This window comes from Leptonotus elevatus, chromosome 5 (genome assembly GCF_054856555.1).
Source record: "Leptonotus elevatus isolate MCC_2025b chromosome 5, RoL_Lele_1.0, whole genome shotgun sequence".
Lineage (NCBI taxonomy): Eukaryota > Metazoa > Chordata > Actinopteri > Syngnathiformes > Syngnathidae > Leptonotus > Leptonotus elevatus.
This window is the reverse complement of record NC_141243.1, coordinates 20,984,710-21,004,717: the sequence shown is the minus strand read 5'-3', so window position 1 is coordinate 21,004,717 and position 20,008 is coordinate 20,984,710. Positions and strand designations below refer to the sequence as shown.

General features: G+C 40.1%; 1 protein-coding gene across 4 annotated transcripts in view; it reads right to left on the bottom strand.

Moving 5' to 3' along the window:
* The window catches only part of gnb1l (guanine nucleotide binding protein (G protein), beta polypeptide 1-like), a 39,931-nt gene that overhangs the window by 13,076 nt on the left and 6,847 nt on the right, over positions 1–20,008 (bottom strand). For all 4 annotated transcript variants that reach the window (XM_086076823.1, XM_086076824.1, XM_086076826.1 and 1 more), the window contains 5 exons: positions 12,910–13,064; positions 10,459–10,584; positions 10,205–10,367; positions 6,605–6,697; positions 116–331 (listed from right to left, as the gene is read on the bottom strand). In XM_086076823.1, the coding sequence (XP_085932949.1) occupies positions 116–331; positions 6,605–6,697; positions 10,205–10,367; positions 10,459–10,584; positions 12,910–13,019 (708 nt within the window). In that variant the 5' untranslated portion in view covers positions 13,020–13,064. The remainder of the gene's footprint in view (positions 1–115; positions 332–6,604; positions 6,698–10,204; positions 10,368–10,458; positions 10,585–12,909; positions 13,065–20,008) is intronic.

Genomic DNA, 20,008 nt, shown 5'->3' with positions numbered 1-20,008 from the left:
ACGGATGGATCAAGAATTGTTAATATTAGCATCATGATGCACGTAGGAATCAGAAACAAAAAGAAATATGACTACTGACAACCTTAAACTGCTTATTTTCTTGGCATCCACTTACCTGCAGGTTATTCTGCCCATCCAGCATCCATGAGGCCAGTTTATTCTCTGAAGAAGCCGATATGCCCCTCAGACTTTCTGGGTCGAAGGTCAGGCACATGACAGGCTCGAGGTGGACTTTGGTTTGACTCAATATGGACCTCTGGGTTATGTCCCATAACAACAGTGATCCGTCCTCATACCCGGCCAGCAAGAGGGGTCCAGAACCTGATAGTGGCTGAATGTGAGAGGATGATAACAGATAGAGAGAAAGTCCGTGAAGTTTCAGCCTTAAAAGAAGCTTACTGGCAAAATGACCTTAACCGCTATGCGATACTGGAAGCTTAGCAGAGCAGAGGTTATCTTTCTGGAAGCTTCTGCTGACACCCACAGAGTCACTGCGGGCTCCATTCATCAGGCTGCCGTTCTCTCTTGACATCACTCCATTACACCACTACTCACTTTGCTCCTCGTCTACAATACTGAGAGTTTGGTACTGAATAACAGCATGGAGTAAAACATTTCTTAGAAGTATGTTTTTTTTGGCACCAGAAGAATTTTTTGGAGGGCCAAATTCACTAAACACTAAAAATGTCATTTGAAAATACTGTGCTAGTATCTCGTGTCGCTCTTTAACTGTCAATTTACAGTATAGTACTATATAATAAAAAAAATTGTATCAAATTTGTTTTTTTTTTTGTTTTTTAGAAAGATGGTTGCAATTACTTTTGTTCACCATTTCACAACAGAGAGACCACATGTAATCTTCACAAATTGCAAATTAATCTCCACCGCAACATTTGGAAGACAACAAGTAGCACGATTGAGCAGAAATGCAAACAAGGCACATATTAGGCAAAGCTTGAAAGGATGATGAAGTGATGTCCCTGTGTAGTGGGCAGTCAGTGATAACCTCTCAGTGCCTCCTGCCTTCGTTTAATAAATAGTGTGTGTAGATCAGACAGGCACAGGGATGGTGCAACGTTGCCAATACACAGCGCTTGTAAATTACTTCAGTGAAAGAGAATATACAGGTGAGCTGATAAAAAAGCTGAGCTTCAGATCTCTCAAGGGAGGCAGGGGGAGGAATTGAGAGAGTGGAAGAAACGGGAATTAAAGGTAATTGAGAATGAGGAAGGTACAACTTGAACCTGTTTTTGCAAAACACCACAAGAAACAATTCACAAAGAACATACATTTTTACATCACTACATATTAGACATACGACTGCTTTACAGCACAAACGTGCGCCTTTATATTTATTACCAGCAACAAGGAGAGAAGCTAATTTTTTCCATATGTGCCAGAAGGGGAAGATATTTTCATCCATCTTCAAGTCCTCCTCTCACTAAACACAATATATTTCTCTTCTTCAAGCTTTAAACAAATTATAGACAGTCATGTATTCCCTCCAAATACATCATCCAGGATGAACACTATGGGATCAAGAAAACAAATAAAAACAAGTGAAAATCAGTGGCCCCTACTTGCCACCAGGGTCTGGTCTAAGCGTTCCAGGCTTGGGGCCCACCATTTCACTTAAATGTAGGACCTCCTTGATTGACGATGTTATGGGCCAGAGGTCAGGGAACCCTGGGTAGACACCTAATTCATTATATCCTACACAGGCTTTTCTACACGAGGGCTCTCTGCTGGAATGGGGCTGGGGCTATGGGAGAAGATTCATCACTGCACAGCAGCTGGAAAGATGGATGGATGGTGATTGGTGGGAGATGCAAAACCAGGTTACATTAGACTTCTTCAGCGTGGCATTTACAGAATATGTTATGTTATATGTACTTTAGTATTTGAGAAAGATTTAAATGTAACCCTGACACTTTAGTCAACAGATAGAGCAGTAGCTATCTTTCGGGCTTCTTCCATCTCGTGTCCAAATGAAAGCTAAGGGCACATATGGGAAAGTGTGTGCTCTAAAAATGTGTCTGTGAGGGAGCCATTCTGCACTTGTGCCCTACTGTTACCAAACAGGAGGGCTAATTAACATAACCATCACCACACAGTTTCCCAATCATGAGCTAAAGAGACACTTTGACATGACTGCATAAGCACCTACCATGCCAAAGCCAAAAAGGTAGGCACCTCTGCAACGTTAGCACCACGGATATAAACAGGGTAGATAGGACACACCTTTTGAGCTGGGTGCCTATAGCGATGCTAAGCTAGGAAGGGGCAATGTAGGTACGTCAGTTTGCCAGACTGCTACAGCGTTCTGTCAAATCTAGTCTTCAAATGCATGGATAGCACAGATTATCAATAACTCACATTGTTTGTTAACGTGTCCATGCACATCATACATATAGAATGAATTTACAATGTTTTTATTTAGTTTGAAGAGAAAATCAACCCAATTTTTTCTTTCCAATATTATGTAATATGTAGCCCCACAAGTCTAAAGATGGTATTCTGATTAATACGGAAGTAGGCTATGTGGAATATGAATAAAGCAGTAAAATCCACCCGTTTTTATCCATCTCAGCGAGCAGTCATTTTGCCACTTGCTGTTGACTGAAATTGGCATCACGGTCGCTAAGGGCTCAGGTAACAACCGATCCTGGCTCAGATTGCAAACGTCACATAACCAAACTCAGAAAACAGGTGACAATTTATAATAAAGTATTTGTAGAAGTAGTTCATATGAGTTCTATTAGTCATTGTCATATATCATATATGTGGCGGCCGTGGGTCAGTGTGTAGAGACGGCCATTCAGTAACCAGAAGGTCGGCTGTTCGAACCCAAGTCACGTGTCGTTGTGTCCTTGGGCAAGGCACTTCCCACACATTGCCTCCAGTGCTACTCACACTGGTGTATGGAAGGTGCGAATGTCTGTCGGTGGTAGGAGGGGCCGTAGGCGCACACTGGCAGCCCCAGGGCAGCTGTGGCTACTTAAGTAGCTTGCCGCCACCACAGTGTGAATGTGTGAGTGCATGAATAATGTATCCATTCCATTGTAAAGCGTCTTTGAGTGTCTAGAAAAGTGCTATATAAATCCAATGCATTATTATTATATCATATACAGAATTGCCATTAGCTGGCAACCAGTTCAGAGTGAACTCTCGCAAAGAATCAGCTAGGACAGGCCCCAGCACAGCAGTGACCCTAGTGAGAATAAGTGGCACACAGAATGGATGGACTGATGAACGTTTTATATATTCACATATAGTATATAATAATTATGTTGCAGAACATTAATGATGTACAGTGGAACTTACTGAGGAAAAAAATAGAAGATTTTTTGCCAATAAATTTTAAAAGAGTGATTATTGTCTTTGGCTTGAGTAGGGAACCTTGGCCTTACATTTGATCCAAATGTATCCTTCAACTCCCACATCCAACCAATGCCAAGAACATTGTTTTTTTTCATGAACTTGCGTAAGGTGAAAAATAAATCCTTGCCACTTGCTCATGCTGACAAACCAGTCCAAGCTATTTGTGACCTCTAGGCAAGATAGATTAATGATTCAGTAAAAGTAAAATGCGCTCTAGCAAGTTTCTAAAGATTGATCTTTTTTTCTTTTTTTACCAGCTTAGTTCAAGATGCTGCTGCTTAAGTACTGACTAGAACTATAGGAAAATATAATATTTTACAGTAATGGCGCCTAGTTGAATAATCAAAAATGCATTGAGCAACATCATCCTCAAAGAGATTGTGGAGCCCTTTTAACTCACAGAATCACTAAAGTCACTCTTCCAGATTCAAGTTAGTGCTTAATTATGCTCCTTTCTACTCCGCTCTTTCTCAACCTGTTCATTTACAGTAAGCGCGGCCTAATTTATGTTAGTAACCCCTCTCTATCCCCTTCTAATAATGCAACAAATAGTTACACAGCAAATTCTGTAGTGTAAATTTGACTCTATTTAGAGTGGGGGCAAATAGACCGAGTTTTAGAGTAATATTTACACTTGAGAGTTAAAAAAATAGTTACTTAAGGGTTGAGGAACGAACTCATGACCTTCAGCTTGTGAAAATGCCACACTACCACCTGAGCTACTATGGAGGACCAAAAGTGCCAAAATTAAATAAATTGTATTTTTAAGATAATCATGCACAATCCCTCCATCATGTTTTGGATATAACCGGTATTTCTGTGGACTATCATTTGCACAAGATCAATGCCAACGAAACGAAGAAATCGTCAGTAAGTGTAAATAAATGGTTGCTACACGACATTTCCACTTCAGTCAGGGAACACCCCTACATCATTTTGTCCTTCCGCTGCTGGTTCTGCCAGAAATCCTCAACAGCCAAACGCCCAGCAGCCTGTTTACTATTGTGGCCAGTAGAGGCCCAGCGTGGCACTGTTCCAACATACGGAACTAATCCGTTTCCTTGGGTTTGTGTCCACTATGTTGTCATGGGTACGAGGCATCAAGGTGATGAGCTGAGAGTGATGAATATCTGTATAGGAACATTTCCTTTTCCTCGCCGGCCTCTGTTCACAACAAAAGAGCCTTGCAGATAATACATCACTACTGTTCCCCAGGTCGAGCCCTACATCACAAGTGAAGTCAAACCCACATATGGAGGCACTTTCTTCCCACACTTTTCAAAGCTCTCACTTTCACAGCAAATCAGCGATAAAGAGTACATTCTGTCAGCTTCAGGATGAGGCTGAGAGTTTCACATTAAGGCTGGGAGGGTCCTTTTTGAAGGAACACACAAGTCAGATCAACGTGCTATTATGATGTTACCGTGAAATAGTAAACAGTACATTTTGAGTTTTGCTCACGTGACTTTAGCTGATTAGCTAATAGTGTCATTTTCAATGAATAATGAATCTACAGCCGACATAATCATTAATGTTGATTAATTAATTGACTTATGCCCGTCCCTAATGTTAACCTATCAATAATGGATATTGAATATCAATAATGAATATACATTCCTTGTAGTTTAGTCAATTACACTTAATAACTAAAAGGGGTGGGGGGGGTGGGGGTCCACTTAGTTTGACTTATCTTTTGAAGCAGGTAATGTTACACTTTTGCTGCATTTAAATCCACATTGCCGACAAACTACAACAGTGAACAGTTTGGGATACGACCTGAAAAGTGTGCAAATGTGTGACATGCATATTACAGTGATTTCAGTTGTATGTACAAGACTGTGTGAATGTTGTCCGCAGTATGAGAAACAAATTTGCCAAACCTTATAGCAACATAGGATATGTTGGTAAGTTCATTAAGTAATTCACATTACTGTTTTAACCGTTATTACTGTTAATTCCCTGGCGGTTAATCACAAATGTGTGTTCAAATCTGATTGCAATTATTTTGCTTTCCACTGCACAAGTTTACAGATTTGCCTTTTTTGTAAGGCAAACACACATTTCCAATTTAGGTGTTCAGAGTTGGAAGGGCCAGTAACAAAAGTTTAGTCTACAAATGTGCACACAGTGTTTCCTTCCAGGTGTTTTGTCTGAGGCAGTAGAAGAAAAGAAATATACTGTACCGCATCTTTACAAAGCAACAGCCTGAAATAATTTTAATAAACTTTGAAGTTAGATGGTGGTAAGTCCTGGAGGTCAACGTTATTATATAATTTATTATGAGATAATTGATCATTATGCTTCCTGGCAATCAGCATTGAACGAGTAATTCATAATCATAAATCAGATGGCATAAGAAAGAAAGAAAATTCGATGAATTAAACACCAATTGGAAAAAAGGCCGTCGCTGAAAAAAATAAAAAAATAATAGATAATATTAATCAAATTGAGAATGTCTGTTATGTCCTCATTCAAACACAATTTTCAAAACAACCCCCCACAAAGCTCAAAACTAAGCATGTCAATTATTAACCATGAAAATAATTACAGGGACTCGTTAATTTACAAAACAGAAAGCAAACTTGTGCTGGGATCAGATTGGATGTACAGCTGCAGGCTGATATATGACTGAGAACCCCCAGCCATTCCAAACACTCTAATTACAGTGTTGGGAATTTGCAAGTTGAGAAGAAACGCTTGGAAAAATGGCCCAGGACGAGCTGTCGGGCTCTAAATTATGTGCCACGTCTTGCGTGTTCATTTTTGTTGACTTTCCTGTTAGTGCCCCTTGTTATGGGTTGCTAACCAATCAGAGTGAAGCATAAGCATAAAAACGTATAGCAAGGAAAGGGGTAGAATCTACTGTACCTCATAAATATTGAGAGGGTGAACCTCCTGAACCCAATATGCACTTTAATAGTTAGACAGTCACGCAAAGGTATTCGAGCATGAATATGTTTTTTGTTAACTACTGAAATGAGACAATTCATGGTTGGTATGTACCTTCAGTTCTGTTCACATTCAGTACAGTAAGAAAATAAAATGCTAAGGTTAAAACTGCTTATCTTTTGTAAAAACAGATTATGACATCAAATAGAAAACTCTAACTTGATTGCAGTAAATTCTCATTCAGATAAATGTAAATACAAATACAAAAACGCTACACATCAACATGCCTTATATATGCTAATAGGGTGCTGAAACGTTGCAATTTGGTGCTTACCTGCCACAGCTTGACACACATGACCATCCCCAATTTTGAATCTGGTATCAAGCTGCACACCAGCGTCTTACTGGGAAGCTCGACAATCTTGAGCTGCAGAAAACAAAACAAAAAGTTCAAACATCGCAATGAATGGCACTTTAAGGAAACTCAACCCCCCCCCCCCCCAAATGCTAAACAATATGTTCTATGCAGCCCCAGTAATCTATATACAGTATTCTAGTTATATATATATTGTGTTAGTGGAATATGAGTTAAGCAGCAAAATCCAGCAGTTTTATCAATACCAGAAGGCGGCCAATTTGCCACTTGCTGTCAAGTGAAAATGACATCACAGTTGCTCATGTCTCAGGTAACAACCAATCACAGCGCACCTTCAGAAAACAGGTGAGCTCTTAATGGTCGTTGCCTGAGCCATGAGCAACTGTGATGTCTTCAGTCAACAGCAAGTGGCAAAATGGCCGCCCTCTGAGATGAATAAAAACGGCAGGATTTTGCTTCATAACTCATATTCCACAAATGTAATGTTAATCAGAATGTCATGTTTAGACTAGTGAGGTCACATATAACATATTATTGTCAAGAAATGTTTAAGGTTGACTTCCCGTTAAAGAAAAGACAAAAACAAAAACTTGAGTTAACTCAGATCAGTAGCTTTGTGTGTCCATCATGCTTTAAGAATTCCTGGTAAAACGATACATAACTGTAAGGTATATATTACACTACATTACATTTTTTTTTAAGTGTTTTGTAAAGCCTTTATGCAAACATATACTGTAACTGCTGAGAACACTACTTTAGATATAGGAGAAAATTTGTTAACAGGCTTTTTCCTTAACATTTAGAGATGATATCAGTTGGAGTGATATCACTCGCATGTATGTTGTCATAATTTAGACTCATTTATACACAGCTGTGTGTATGTACATCAAAGATCCTGTAAACTGCTTCATTTGACTGACTGAATTTCTCCCCCCAAAAAGCAAGGTTGTCGCTGTGGCTTCAGGACCTCCTCAGATCAAGAGGTTCTGCAACAAGCAAGAAGGTGATCCATCATCACAGAGCAGCCACCGCACTGTCTATAATATATCCAGCTCCAGCTGACATATGACATGCCATAAATGGTCTTTTCCTGCACAGGCTGGTGCTGATTCGAAATAGCTCGAGTGAAGCTTGTGGCAATTCCAGGCGTACGCAGATCGCTACAAAACCTCCTTCCTACGTTACCCGTGTTGATGATTTGCAAATTCATTCTCATTAGGCCTCACATTCAAAAGCCCTATAGGCAATCAATCTGTTTTCCTGTCCAGCATGTTTACATACACAGCTAATAAAGTGGGCCTTAAAGGCCATGTCATTGCCCCAGGATGACTGCTGTTCACGTGTTTCATCACCTGGACCATAAATAAAACAGTCGTGCTATTAATTAATTTCTTTCTGCCACAATCAGGAGGCAAGAAACCAAAGTCATAATGAGTAATAACTACCGTCACAAATTATGTTGTTGTATTGGTTCCATATTCATACAACTAAACTACATTTTACTCATGGCTTTGAAAAACAATGCTGCTGCATACTGGCAAATTGGCACTGGCATTTATCATTGCTTCTAATCACGGGTGTCATATTTGAGCATGATAAGCATCTGTCTGCACCAGTTATGCTTGTGTAATTGAGTGGAGAGACAAAATGGCAAAATCAACAGTGGCCTCCTTCTTGGTCTGGGATGCTGCATGTGTGTGTGCGTTTCTGTCCGTGTCTGGTGAGACAATGGTATTATTGAGGTGCTGGCGAGTCAAAGGCGCCCTGGTGCCTGGTCCACTAGATAGGGGTTAGCAGAGGCACATTTGGCTGGATCAGGTGACTATTCTGTCTCTTTCAAGTGTGGCTCCTCCAAAGCACAGCAAGTAACATGAATCTGAAGGCAATAAAAGATGCTTGAATAGCAGGCTCCCCTCTACCCACTTTGACACTGGCCCAGCACCAGACATTACAGGCCAGTGGGTGTTGAGCATGACACATGACCAAACAAATGACCAGACACAATGCTTTTATCGAGAACTCAATCTCATTAGGCTAGAGCATGCCACTTCTCGCAAGTCTATAACCAACATATTGTCACAGTGCACATCCACTTCCCTCCAACGTTTGTACAAAAACAAGCCTCTAAATTTCTGGAATACATTTTCATTGTCTGATGAGACAAAGATGAACCTTCATTAAGTGATTAAGTGAAAACTTCGAGAAGAAAAATCTGCTCATGACACCACTCATAAAAGCTCATTTGTGAAACTTTGCAGAGGTAATTGGGCTTGCATTTCTTTACCTGGAACCTGCTCATTAATCCTCACGGATGACCAAGACAAAGGTAGGAAGATTGGGAGAGCTTTCGTTATGCAGCAAAGTAATGACCCAAAAAGAAAACAAAAGATTTCATTGAATAAAGAATTGGAAGGTTTTTGACTTGCCAAGTCAATCGCCAGAATTAAAGTGTACAAGTAGTAACCCCCGAAACAAACTGATAGAGACTGCAGTGATTGCCTAGAAAAGCACTGCAAATGAATAAGGCAGAAGTTTTGTGTTGTCAATGGGACATAGGCTTGATGCTGTTACAGCACTGCAAACTAAAGATTTGCAAGATTAAAGAGTTCATAATTCATGTTATGGAGAATTTACTTTTTAATTGCTTGAATGCAAATGTCTGGGTCTCCGGAGGGCCTGCAGTTTGCCCCTACTTTTCTTTTTTTTTTTTAAGACTTGGGGCTCAACAAATAACCACCTCCTACATCAAGACTGACCTCTTAAAATGGCTTCTTTTTTTCTTTTTTTTAGATGTATGCTGCAATTCTTGGGTATTTTGATGACAATCTGACAACTGTTGAACTATTTTAAAATTGTGAAAAAAATGTGCACAATGTGTCTGTCTTGTTTAAGTCTTATTTACATTAGTATATTTAAGTAACTGTTCCATTGCCTCTGGACACATTTTTAACTGAATTACAAATATTATTATCTTCTAAGTTGTGTATATGATGTGGCTTGTACATAAAAGCTGGAATGTTGATTGCTCTTTTCAGACTCATCTTGTGAAGTTCTAAAGCAAAAATAAAGGAATTGGCTTCAATGTTCCAATACTTTTGAAAGGAGGAATATATATACATTGAATCCATTCACTAAACTGGAAGTTGGAAGCCAGAGCCAAAACAAGTGTCTGTTAGCTATTGTTGTCCAAAGTGTGCCTTTTTGCAAATGACACTATTTGCGTTGGATTGTCATACAAGCACTGATGAGCCCAATTGATTCAATTTAAACCATCAGCATTTAGGGGTCTTAACACATGCGTGATACATAGGAGAACAATAAAAGGGAATTAGACAAAGACACTACTGATGATACTTTTTTAAGTTGCCTTTACAGAACACAACATTTCTAATGTTACTTCCCCCAAGCACCAACGCACAAAGGCAAGAAGAGATAGTGTGTTGATCCCGACAACTGAAGAGGTTAGGGCAGTCCCAGCATACAACGGGTGAGAGCAATCACTCAACCTAACCTATAAGTTATGAGATGATCATGGTCTTCAATACCATGAGGTCTAACCTCCTCAGTTTGTTGTCCTGCAAAGGCGAGCAGGCAGGTCCTCTGTCCCATCTCCAGCAAAGAGCACTGACAGAATCCAACACTTCCCGTACCCAGAGAGTCCACCAGCTCACTGCCACCTTGACACAGATTCCAAAGACAGATCCTCATGTCCCGTCCTTGACTAATCCATCAGGTGAAAAGCAAGAGAGGCAGATGTTTCAACAATTAAAGGAAGGGAACCAGGACCATATAACCAACAACAGCATACTGACCTAATGAGTGTATCTGCAGAGGAAAGTGTATTGACCCAGATGACGGAACTCCCAGAATGACCTTCTATAATTCTCTCCGCCCTCCTGTTGTTCAGATTCCACATATGGATAGCACCCTTCCCAGACCTGCAAAAATTAATAATTCAATAAATAAATACTAAACGTACAAACCCAATTCCAAAAAAGTTGGGACACTATACAAATTGTGAATAAGAACTGAATGCAATTATGTGGAAGTGCCAAATTTTAGTATTTTTTTCAGAGTAGAACATAGAGAACAAGTCAAAAGTTTAAACTGAGAAAATAGTATAATTTAATGGGAAAACTATGTTGATTTTAAATTCCATGGTGTCAACAAATCTCCAAAAAGTTGGGACAAGGCCATTTTCACCACTGTGAGGCATCCCCTCTCCTTCTTACAACAGTCTGCAAACGTCTGGGGATCCAGGAGACAAGTTTCTCAAGTTTAGAAATAGGAATGCTGTCCCATTCTTGTCTAACACGCCTCTCTCTAACTGTTCAACTGTCTTGGGCTTTCTTTGTTGCACCTTCCCCTTTATGATGTGCCAAATATGCTCTTGAAGTGAAAGAAGTGGACTGCAGTCTGGCCATTTCAATACCCGGATCCTTTTCCTACGCAGCCATGATGTTGTAATTGGTGCTGCATGTGGTCTGGCATTATCGTGTTGAGAAATGCAAGATCTTCTTTGAAAGTGATGATGCCCGGATGGGAGCATATGTTGTTCTCCAATCTGAATATACCTTTGTGTATTGACGATGCCTTTCCAGATGTGGAAGCTGCCCATGCCACACGCACTCATGCAAGCCTATACCATCACAGATGCAGGCTTATAAAGTGAGTGCTGATAACAACTTGGGTTGTCCTTGTCCTCTTTAGTCAGTATGATATAGCGCCCCAGTTTTCCACAAAGAACTTGGAATCGTGATTCGTCTGACCACAAAACAGGTTTCTACTTTGCCACACTCCATTTTAAATGAGCCCTGGCCCAGAGAAACGCCTAAGCTTCTTGGTCTGCTTCTTCTTTGTACCGTCGAGTTTCATCTGGCAACGGCGGCTGGCACGGTGGATTGTGTTCACCCACAATGTTTTCTGGAAGTATTGCTGAGCCCTTTCTGTGATTTCCCTTACAGTAAGCATTCCTGTTTGCGGTGCAGTGCCGTTTAAGGGCCCGAAGATCATGGGCATCAAGTAGGATTTTTCGGCCTTGACCCTTACACACAGAGATTGTTGCAGATTCTCTGAATCTTTGGATGATGTTATGCACTGTAGATGATGATTACTTCAACCTTTCTGATATGTCTCCACTCCATATCTTTCTGCGCAACATTGGAGGAACTTGTGATTCTCTACCCATCTTCGCTTCTGAGAGACACTGCCACTCCGACAAGCTCTTTTTATACTCCAATCAAGTTGCCAATGGACCTCATTAGTGATAACTGGTCTTCCAGCTGTTTTTTGTAAGTGCAATTGACTTTTCCAGCACCATGAAATGTACAATCAACATATTTTTCCCTTAAAATTTCTCAGTTTAACCTTTGACCTGTTATCTATGTTCTATTCTGAACAAAATGAAATTTGGCACTTCCACACAATTGCATTCAGTTTTTATTCACAATTTGTATAGTGTCTCAACTTTTTGGGAATTGGGTTTGTATCTGGCTCATACATTTCCAGTTATCTTCCACACTTATATTAGGGATCTAACTAATAATTGCTGACCAAGTGTTTCCACACAAACTAATTAAGTAACATACTACAATACCTGATGCCAAAAACCACAGCAAAGGGGAGCTCTGTGGCTGAGTTCAAGAACGAAAAGCAAAAAAAAAACGTTTAGACAAGAACATGTAAAAGAATGATGAAACCGATTTAACACCCCTTTCGAAGGGTTTATTTCATCTTATGTGATTATCTGCACTTCAACACTTATGCTACATGATAAGCCATGTGCCATATTCTCTTGGTGACACACATATATCTGTTTTATTTAATAAATCTGTAATACTTTATTTTCTCGTTGAACCCTGTTCTCACATGTTTGTGTGACCGGAATGAACTCCATTGTTCAACAATGACCTTGTGCCTCGTGTCATTACATGATTACACTATATTTTTATGAAACCTCAAATTAAAACCGAGAATGAAAGTCTACTTTTCAATAACATTTAATAGTTTTATTCCAGATCTATTATTATAGTGTGTAATGGCAGAATTTGACAGCAACAGGGCTGCATACAAAAAATACTATGTTAAATATCATAGCTTGGTTTTGGTTTTCTGTTATAACTTCAAAAAGCAATTCATTTCCTGGATATACCATAGTAGCTTGTTACTGAAGCTAAGTCAAACACAACTACTGGTAGTAAAAACTAAATGCTATCTTGTACACCCCCCATTTTGCTGGGGATGAAAAGAGTTGGATATGTTACCCAGAGAAGAGCAGGGGAGTGTCCCCTCCATGGCAACTGAAGTGGAGGGTGTTGAAGGCTCCACTGGCCCCCCTCAGGGTGTAGATTGGTGAGGGAGCTGGCCGAGACATCACCACAGGTCATGAAGTCACAACAAAGCTATATCCTGGTACTCACTAAAACAGAAAAAGAGAAAAACTAAATGTCATGTATTAATATATATATATATATATATATATATATATATATATATATATATAAAATATAGACTACTGGTAATATTAGTAGTTTAAACAGAAATACAATGGGACAAATGGACTTATGGTTCGGTGGTGCAAAAATGGGCACAGACTTGATGGCTCACACAAACGGATAGAAGTAGAAGCTGATCTACTAACCAGGCACTAGAATTGCACCTGCAAAATGCACAGAATTTGGGTTCAATTTTGCATGTGCTTGGAGAAGTAGCATGTGCAATGCCAATGGGATTTATCAAATCTGAATTGAATTAGTTAACTGGTCATTTTGTATCTTTAAATACTAAGGCAGGAGCAAATCGATATGCTTAATCCATACAGGAGTGCCAACATGGCAAGACAAAATTTCACCTAGTCAGCAATGAAATAATGGCGCTTGTCAATGATCTAAATTCTAAGTGCTGATGAGAGACAGTCACATGAAGGAGTCATGCCAATGTCAAAACTCTTTTCAACCCAGCATTGTCTTGTGTCTGGGTCATTTCAGCGCACTGTAAGTTGTAACACTTGGTGTTGGCCTCTCCCAGAACAGTTTTAAGTACAAGGTTACGCAGGACGGGCAAGTGCGTACAATGCACACACATTTGGGGTGAGTTAAATCAAACAAAACGGATTGTTCATTGTATGCTGGTGTTCTGAAAATTATTGGAGCAATAGATTTCTTTTCTGCAACTTTGTCTTCCACGCAATTTAGTTATTTGGGATCTCAGTAAATTAGGCCCAACGTTTTGAATAGTTCGCATATTCTAAATTCAGACGGAGAAACACGCGTGGAGCATCTATATTTCTTTCCATTCCATCTCATTCTCATTTCTCAACTAACAACTTTGCTAATTTCTGCTGACTGCTGCCTATCAAGCCCCACCCGTGAGCTACTGTACCAGTGAAACTGGCATCCAAACAGAGATGTGCCAAATAACCAGCATAACTGATTCATACTGTATGCATGAATCAGTTGTGCCGATGCCCTTCAGAACAGTGATACCAAACTGAAGCAACCTGTACAACTTGGTGGAAACAGCTCACTCACTTGCATTTTAAGGAGAGACTGCTACAACACTTCGTCACACCAGACGGTTTCATGTACTGTCTGTATTTTCCCTAGTTTTAGTGGCTACAAACCCTGCAGCTATATGCTGCAGAGGCTCTCGTTCTTGTCGACTTCCTCCTTCCAGTTTATAGGATAACACCTCTTTTACTCAATATGTCATAAATCACAACTTGGGACAGCTTAATTACAGTAAACAGATTCTGGCTTCTCACTCTTAGAGGCACATATAAGAGCTGAGGCTTTTATGTCGTCTGTCAGTTGGGCAGCTGAGGAAACCCATCCGACCGCAGGTAATCTGCCAGAAAACTATACACTTTAGTGCTATCACATTAGCACCTTTCAATAATTTGGTAAGAGTGCTAACCTTCACTCTAACTCCTTGTCGATCAAATCTGAAAATATCATATTAAAATGCAACAGATACATCTTTAATGTTACATTCTTAATACACAAGCAACATATATGGACACTGTCGCTGTTTGACGTCCAAATATGTGCCGTCAGTGCATCTACGAACTGTGACCTTGTCATGTGAGAAGTGGAAAGGAATGTTATGTGCGTTCACATTTCATTCTTATTAGAAATGGGATTTGGAGCCTAAAAGCGCACACACCGAAATCATCACAATAGTGTTATTTTGAACAAGAAAAATATCAAATGAACAACCTTGTGTACTAGTGCACAATTGGAAAAAGTTAACAACAAAGAGAATTTTCAAATTATAAGCACAAGAACTTACGAAATTTACTTAAAAATGGCTAACACGACAGTGATACATTTAATAGTGGTGGGACTAGGGTTGGGCAATAAATCGAATTAATTTGATTTTAAACATTGAATCGTTGAAATGTAGCTAAATCGTGAAATCGAGGTGCACATAAACGCACTCTTGTTTTCTTCTGGATTATTAAAAGCTGTTGTTCTTAAATTATGTTACTGGGTATAAGCAAACATTTTAGTGAGTTATAATTTTGCACAAGTGGCAGAATGCTGGCTGGGTGGTTTACAAGACGTGTTTATGATAACTACCAAATCAACTACTTAATTGTGGCATTTGAGCACAAGCACAATTGTATTTTTTGGGCCATATCGCCCAGCCCTAGGTCGGACTACAGTAAAAATAATCTTATTAATTACAGGCTTTGGAATTAATTATTAATTAATCAAATCTAAATAATTCACACAATAAACAATATTTTATTTTTTAATATTTTTGTGAATGGACAGAAATATGTGAACATAAACAAACTTCAATGAAAAATTATCAACATTTCAGATGTAGAGTTGTCATGTTGACAGTATGTATCTGGTGGGTGTGTTTCCACCATACAACAATGTTAAAATCCTGGACAGGACCAATGGTTTGAGAGAGGAGTGAAGGAAGCTACTTACTGTACAGTGTTTTAAATGAAAAAGGGCCTAAACAAAGGAAGAGGTTTGTGCCATCACCGGCTTTCTACTTACAAAAACATACCAACATCTCTCCTCAAATGATTGTCCCTCTTTAAGTGCCCACAAACAAGTCGATTGCCACTAAGACAGTGAATGACCGGTTGTTATGCAACACAGTCATTCACCAGTCACACCTGTCAACAACAACAAGCCCCATATAACCACACCCTAGGGGACCACCCAAAACAAAAACAGGGAAATTCTGCACCTATGATTTAGAAATGCCTAGGGATGCACGATAACTGTTTATTTCCCACCGATACCAATAACTTCATGCTCCTCCAAACCGACACTGATAACTTTTTAAATATATCTGTAATCGGACGGTGACATAAAAAAATGATAACGGCAGCGTACAGTCACATGGAGATCATGAATCAGTTATCGAATAGTCAAGCTCTTGAACGGCTTTTTTTTCTGGACTCAAGCACTTTATCCAGGCGTGAACTGTTCTTGCTGGAGGCTACTGGCCGAGTTCTGTTTGCTACTTAAGGGCTGAGGTCAGACACATCTGAACCATTTGTGGACCTCAGAAATAATTCACTTTCAATTTATTTCCCAATATAGTGTACACTCCACTGTAGACCGAGGCAAATCGCCTTTGCGCAAAAATAAAACATCACGAATATGAGAAATGATAGCTTCATACATTAGACTTGTTAGCCGTATCCAGTTATCCTTGTTGAATTCAATTTTGACATCTGATGTGAAAGCATGACATTTCCACATATTCCATGGGCCTCATCAATCTTTTGCTTATTCCCCTTGATTGTCCATTAGTATCACCATTATAAATTGCACAGTAACTGCCCCTTCCAAATGTAGACAAATTTGTAGATGGCATTGATATAATCTGAGCAAACCTGACAGGAAACGTTTCGGTCTAACTGTACAAACTTGTTTCAGTGTGGTATGAAGAAAATGGCAAAAACCAACAACAGTGTTTTTGTGAGGATCTATCGCTTAAGCTAATGGGTGGTTAAATCTGCATTCCGGGCCAGAGTCTTGTGTCTGTACGAGTGTGACAGGGGCAGGGGCAGACTCACCCTGATAACAGGTGGATTAGGCTTTACTCATTGTCCTCCTTTCAGAAGGACCATGTGTAGCTGTGACTCATGGAGGGCAGAGTAGCTTGTTTTTACTGTCTTAAAACATAGGGGGGGCTCAACTTTCCGCTGGCAATTCCCTGCTCCCTTTCACATAAACAACAGCAGGGCAAAGTGATGGAGGTGTCACTGTGCAGGGGCCGTGAGCTGCCAAACCAAACTATGTTCATAAGATGAGTACAATGGCCACTTTCCCCTGCCATGACTTCCTGGAGGACTGCTTCTTCTGTTTAACCAGGCGTCAGCATTTCCATTCGCTGAGTATCGCTGAACAATGACCCTGTTGTGGTGCCAGCTCCAGTCACCCACAAACCCAAATACAAACAGCTCTGGTAGGACCTACACATATGTAAACAAAAAGGTAGCAGCTCTATTTTAAAGGCCCCAGATAAATAATGCCAGATCCAAATTTAATTAACACAAACTTCAAAGTGAACTTTACAGCTCTACCTGTTAGCAGAGGCCGAGTAATTACTTAATTGATATCCATCATGTCACAGCGCAATAGTAATTTACAAATAAAATACATATCTAAGTAATATAGGCTTGTCTGCTTATCTCATTAAAGAAGTCCACATATTAACATGTCAGAAAGGGGCAAAAGACAGTCCAGGAGGGTTGAAGCTTCTGCTGCCTGTAACAGATAAGACAGCTCTGGGTAATCTGAGTCTAAGACTGTGGATAAAGGCAGTTTGTCTCTTCTTGGGCTGTCTGTCCACACCTACTGTGTAATTAGGCCTAATTATGAGAAAAAGGTCCGCTTCCCCTTCATGTTATTAAATAAGAGCCTGCCTCATCTGCCAAGAATCTCTCAACGCCAGCAAGGGGCTGGCGACCTTCAGATCAAACATTGCCACTATCTGTGCGCCTGCCCCACCCTTTCTTCTCCTTACCACATAGGGAGGCAGCGTTATGATGCCAGGCACTCAAGTTTTTTAGTTTTGGAGGTAGAACTGACGGGGGAGTTCTGTCCACATTCCTTGTTTGACTCTCGTTTGTGCTGGTATCGCCAAAATCAGCAGCTCCCCACCTGAACTACTACCTTGTCAAAATCTGCCATTCATAAATAACTGCAGGCAGGAGGGCCATGTTGATCACAGGGGCTCATCTTAATAGAGAAGCTTCATTATGGCCCTGCTTCACAGGCACTATTATGGAGGCATTGGATTCCTAGATCCTCTGCTCTGATATCAGTTCAATCAAATAGATCTGAGCTACATAATGAATACCGTATTTTTCGGACCATAAGGTGCACTTAAAATCCTTTAATTTTCTCAAAAATCGATAGTGTGCCTTCACTGCCTTGTAAAATGTGGTTCGCCTTATGTATGGATGGATTTTCAGTTCATCGTCTTTAAAGCATAACTCAACACTTAACCAATTTTTTTTTGCTGATTAACTGTATAAACTGGTGTCTACAAATGCAGTCTACATGTCCTGGTCATTATTTAAAAATTGCAATACATGTTTGTTTAAAGCTTGATTTGGGGGCAAAAACCGTGTGTTTGGTGCCATCATAGGGTTAAACACTGAGATAAACACAATTTGGCTGTTTGTCCTCTCATTACATGAGACGATACGTACTACGTCACCTGTTCCGCATGACGTAGTCGCCCCGGCCACCCAACGGCTCATTCTCGTACATGCCTCCTTAAAAAGCTTCTTAGTGAGTTGCTGTTGTCAATCACAGCCAGACCACACCCAACCCTCTCCTCATTCGCAACCCAACGGTCCTCCAGGCAACACCCCCTTTGAGCGCCGATTTCAAATCTTAGTAAGAGGTGGAGCAAGAGTCGAACTTCCTGTTGAGTAATCCTTTAATTCAAATTCCTTCCTATTACGTTGACGTTCTTACAGCTGAGGAAGTGTAGAACAAGATAGAATTTAGCATTAGCCAATATAATAACACAACCACCAGTCACCAGATTGACTTTTTGTTTCGTCGGAGGATCCGCTCCACCGCTCAAAGCAACCCTGTGTTGTTGCACAGTGTCCGGTCTGAACCTAGAATATTATTCTAACAAATAAACACACAAAATAATTAGAATAAACTATTTAACATACAAAGCTTCACAGAGATAATGCATCTTATAACCCGATGCAGCTTATGTATAAAAATGTTTTAAAATAGACCTGTTCATTGACATTGCACCTAATAATACAAGGTGCCCAATGTGAGCAGCTGTAAAATTTAAAAAAACGGCAGCATAAAACTGTGATCGGAACATCTCAACCTAATATCACGTAAATGATCCATTGCTACCAACTTGTAAATGAGCCTCAGCTCAGTGGTACATGTGAGATGAATGTGGTCCATAATCGAAGAGTCAAGGTGTTTGCTAATCCAACTATTAAAAAATTCAACTCTGTCAGATTATGATGTTTACAGGCATATAAAAAGTTTGATTTCAATTGATTTAATGAAATTGTCTGTTTTTTCATGCAAGTAAGTTCAGACGTCTCGACCAGGGAGCACTTCTGGTTGTTCTGTAGTTGGACAGCTTTTCTGCCCTGGCCTCCCACCATAGATAGTTCGGAAGAGGAAACCAACTTGCAGAAAGGAGAGGCAGGTCCATTATTAAAGTCCAGTTAGACAAACAACATGGGAAGTGGTTAGGAAGCCACACACCCATTATTGTGTCTTGGTGGGGAGATCTGGACTGGATAAACAGCCTTGTGTCAGATAGATGCTGAAGTCAGACACAAGTGCACCAACACCCACTGTCAGTCACAGATCCACTGAACGGGAAGAGGTGGCATTGTTTGCGTGAATAGCGTGAATGCTAAGCAGGGGCCATAGCAGATAAGGCCTCAATGCCTTGTGGGTGTCATTGAGGCAAGCATTGATGGAGCACCGTGTCATAGGCTCCTGATTTAGCAGGTCCTGTCTGTGGCCAACAGGTACCAGAGTGCTTATCTGTTTGCATTATCACCCATTTCCTCCATAAAGTCATTTACCTGGACACTACGGGCTAGAGGAACACAAGAGGGTCAATAGACACACATCAACACTTATTTCAGTGTGATGGCGTGTAGATCGGCAGAGATGTGGGTGTAAAAACAAACAAACAATTTGTGCTATGCAGGTTGATCCAAATAGTCGATTATTTGATTTACAAAATTATATTGGTGTATTTGCAATATTTGTTTATTAGTTGCCAATCATGTGATTGCATACACATGAGCACAAGATGTGGTAACTGCTAAAATGGTCTCTCAAGGATATCAAAGGTTCTTTTAGCTCACCATGTAAT